The sequence below is a fragment of the Myotis davidii genome, unplaced genomic scaffold, assembly GCF_000327345.1.
Source record: "Myotis davidii unplaced genomic scaffold, ASM32734v1 scaffold212, whole genome shotgun sequence".
NCBI classification, from domain to species: domain Eukaryota; kingdom Metazoa; phylum Chordata; class Mammalia; order Chiroptera; family Vespertilionidae; genus Myotis; species Myotis davidii.
Window position 1 is genome coordinate 197,667 of NW_006283435.1, and position 2,352 is coordinate 200,018.

The 2,352-nt window shown below is 55.9% G+C and overlaps 1 protein-coding gene across 2 annotated transcripts in view; it reads left to right on the top strand.

The window, feature by feature from the left end:
• The first annotated feature begins 17 nt into the window (after window positions 1-17).
• The window catches only part of KLK8 (kallikrein related peptidase 8), a 4,796-nt gene continuing 2,461 nt past the window's right edge, over window positions 18-2,352 (top strand). The window contains exons 1-3 of one of the 2 annotated variants that reach the window (XM_006753577.2): window positions 18-253; window positions 740-932; window positions 1,130-1,389. In XM_006753577.2, coding sequence (XP_006753640.2) covers window positions 184-253; window positions 740-932; window positions 1,130-1,389 — 523 coding nt within the window. In that variant the 5' untranslated portion in view covers window positions 18-183. The remainder of the gene's footprint in view (window positions 254-739; window positions 933-1,129; window positions 1,390-2,352) is intronic. The other variant, XM_015563699.1, reaches the window with a different exon arrangement.

A 2,352-nucleotide genomic window follows, 5' to 3' on the forward strand; every position in this document is an offset into this window, starting at 1 on the left:
TGGGGTGTCCCCCCCCCTTCTAAGACCCAGGTTCTGGGTCCCAGCCTTTTCCTCCCACAGGACCCAGAAGAACAGCTCTGGATGCTCCGCTCCCCTGGACCCCCAATCCCAGGAACCTACTAGGATTTCAGGCTCCCCGCTCCTCCTCTCTCAGCCCAGGCTCTCCCTTCCCCAGGCCTCGGCATGGGACGCCCACGGCCTGCTGCCATGTGCGCCTGGATCTTCCTGCTCTTGCTGCTGGAAGCCTGTGCAGGTGAGGGGGGCCGGCCGGCACCGGTGGTGAGGGTGCGCCTGTGTGCACGTTGTGGTGGCTGTGTGGGTGCCTGTGGTGGGTGAGGGAGGTGTGAGGTGTGTGACCGCATGTGGGGGCTCTGGGGCTGGCTTTGGTGGGGGCGGGCGGAGGCATGGCTCTGGGGACAGCAGGTAGGAGAGAGTCAGGGAATGCTGCAAGTTTGCATGAGCACACCTAGCTTGCGGGCTGCTTGCCGAGGGCATAAGACACCAATGGGAGTGTAGGAGCATGTGGAAGCATGCTTGGGTGTGTGATTCTGTGATGACTCATGGAGTTCAGCGAGTGTACCTGTGAATGTGTGTGGCGGCATATGCCAGCCGGGAGCCCCACACATGAGGGTGTGTGGACACAGGAGGGAGGCAGGCAGAGAACCTGGGGTGTGTCCCTTTGAACCCACAGTGGTTTTCCTGCCCTCCTCCTCCCTCATCCCCCCCTCTGCTGCCCCAGGGTTGGCGATCCAACCTCTCCCTCCTGCTGCAGGGTACTGGAGGGCACAGGAGAACAAGGTGCTGGAGGGCCAGCCATGCAAGCCCAACTCACAGCCTTGGCAGACAGCCTTGTTCCAGGGGGACCAGCTGCTATGCGGGGGTGTCCTCATAGACGACAACTGGGTCCTCACGGCAGCCCATTGTGAAAAACCGTGAGTGGGTGCCTGGGGCAGAGGTGGGCTGGGCCTGGTGAAAGAGGGGGCTGGGTTTTACCTTGGGAAAGAGAGAGCTGGTGCCAGGCCTCTAAGGGAAGAGGTCTGAGAGAAGAGGGAGCAGGGAACCTGGACGCCTGGGTCCGAGGGGACTGTAATGAGGGGGTTGCATCCCAAACTAATCCCCATCATTACAGGAGGTACACGGTCCGCTTGGGAGATCACAGCCTGCAGAATAAGAGTGGGTCAGGGCAGGAAAGGGCTGTGGCCCGGTCCATCCCACATCCCTGCTTCAGTGGCGACAGTGAGGACCACAACCACGACCTGATGCTCCTTCGACTACGTGAACCAGCATCCACAGGGCCCAGTGTGAAGCCCATCAACCTGACAGATCACTGCCCTCGAGATGGCCAGAAGTGCACCATCTCAGGCTGGGGCACTATTACCAGCCCCCAAGGTAGTTGGCGTGAAGGAGGAGCTGGTTGTCCCAGTGGACCACAAGCCATTGGCAAACCTTTACCCCTGAAAGGAGATAAGGGACTGTGACTCTGGGGTTGCAATTCACAAGTGGTCCATGTTAGGAACTTTGAAGGCCAGAATATGAATAGGAGTGGTGGGAGAAAGCATGGTAACACATTGTTAAGCAGGGCTCAAAAATATGGATGGATGGATGGATGGATGGATGGACGGACGGATGAATCCCTCTTTTATGGTGGAGAGTAAAGTGCTATGAGATCTTTGTTGTATAGGGTTTTACATCTCATTAATAGACCTGGGATACAAAGGATTTACAGTGGCCCAAGAAAGCAGATTTCTCAGCCCCTTTTCCCTCTTGAACCCAAGAATACTGGCCCAGGCTCTCAGCCTCACTTTCCTCATTTGAGGAAAACGAACAGATGACCTTTGAAATGCAAACACTTCCTTGTGAGGATCTGACAGGCCCCACATGCTGGACGGGATGAGTCCTGTCCTTATAGAGTTGCATGCCAGGTGGGGGAAAATAGATAATAAACATAGAACATGAAATATGGGAGAGTTGTGGGTTATATAATGAAATTCCCTGGACGGTAAGAGGATAGGGAGTGATAGAGGTGTGGTGTTTTGGTTAAGATGATCGGAGAAGGCTGCGAGGAAGAGGAGGATGAGGAGGGAGGAGAAGGAGGAGGGAGGAGGAGGAAGAGACGACAATGGGAAGAAGTAGAATTCAGCTGAGACTGAGAACCTGGTGGCCTGGGGGTGGGAAGACTGGAGGGAGTGGGACAGATGTGTCTCAAGAGGGCACCCCCTCCAGTCCCCTGACTCTTAATTTGAAAATGACTCAAGGCAAGAAACAAAAGATAGGATCCAATGGTCCGACACCAGGGTGCCATGGCTCTGTTGAAAGTGGTGAGAAATGATGAGCCATGAGGAATGTGCCAGA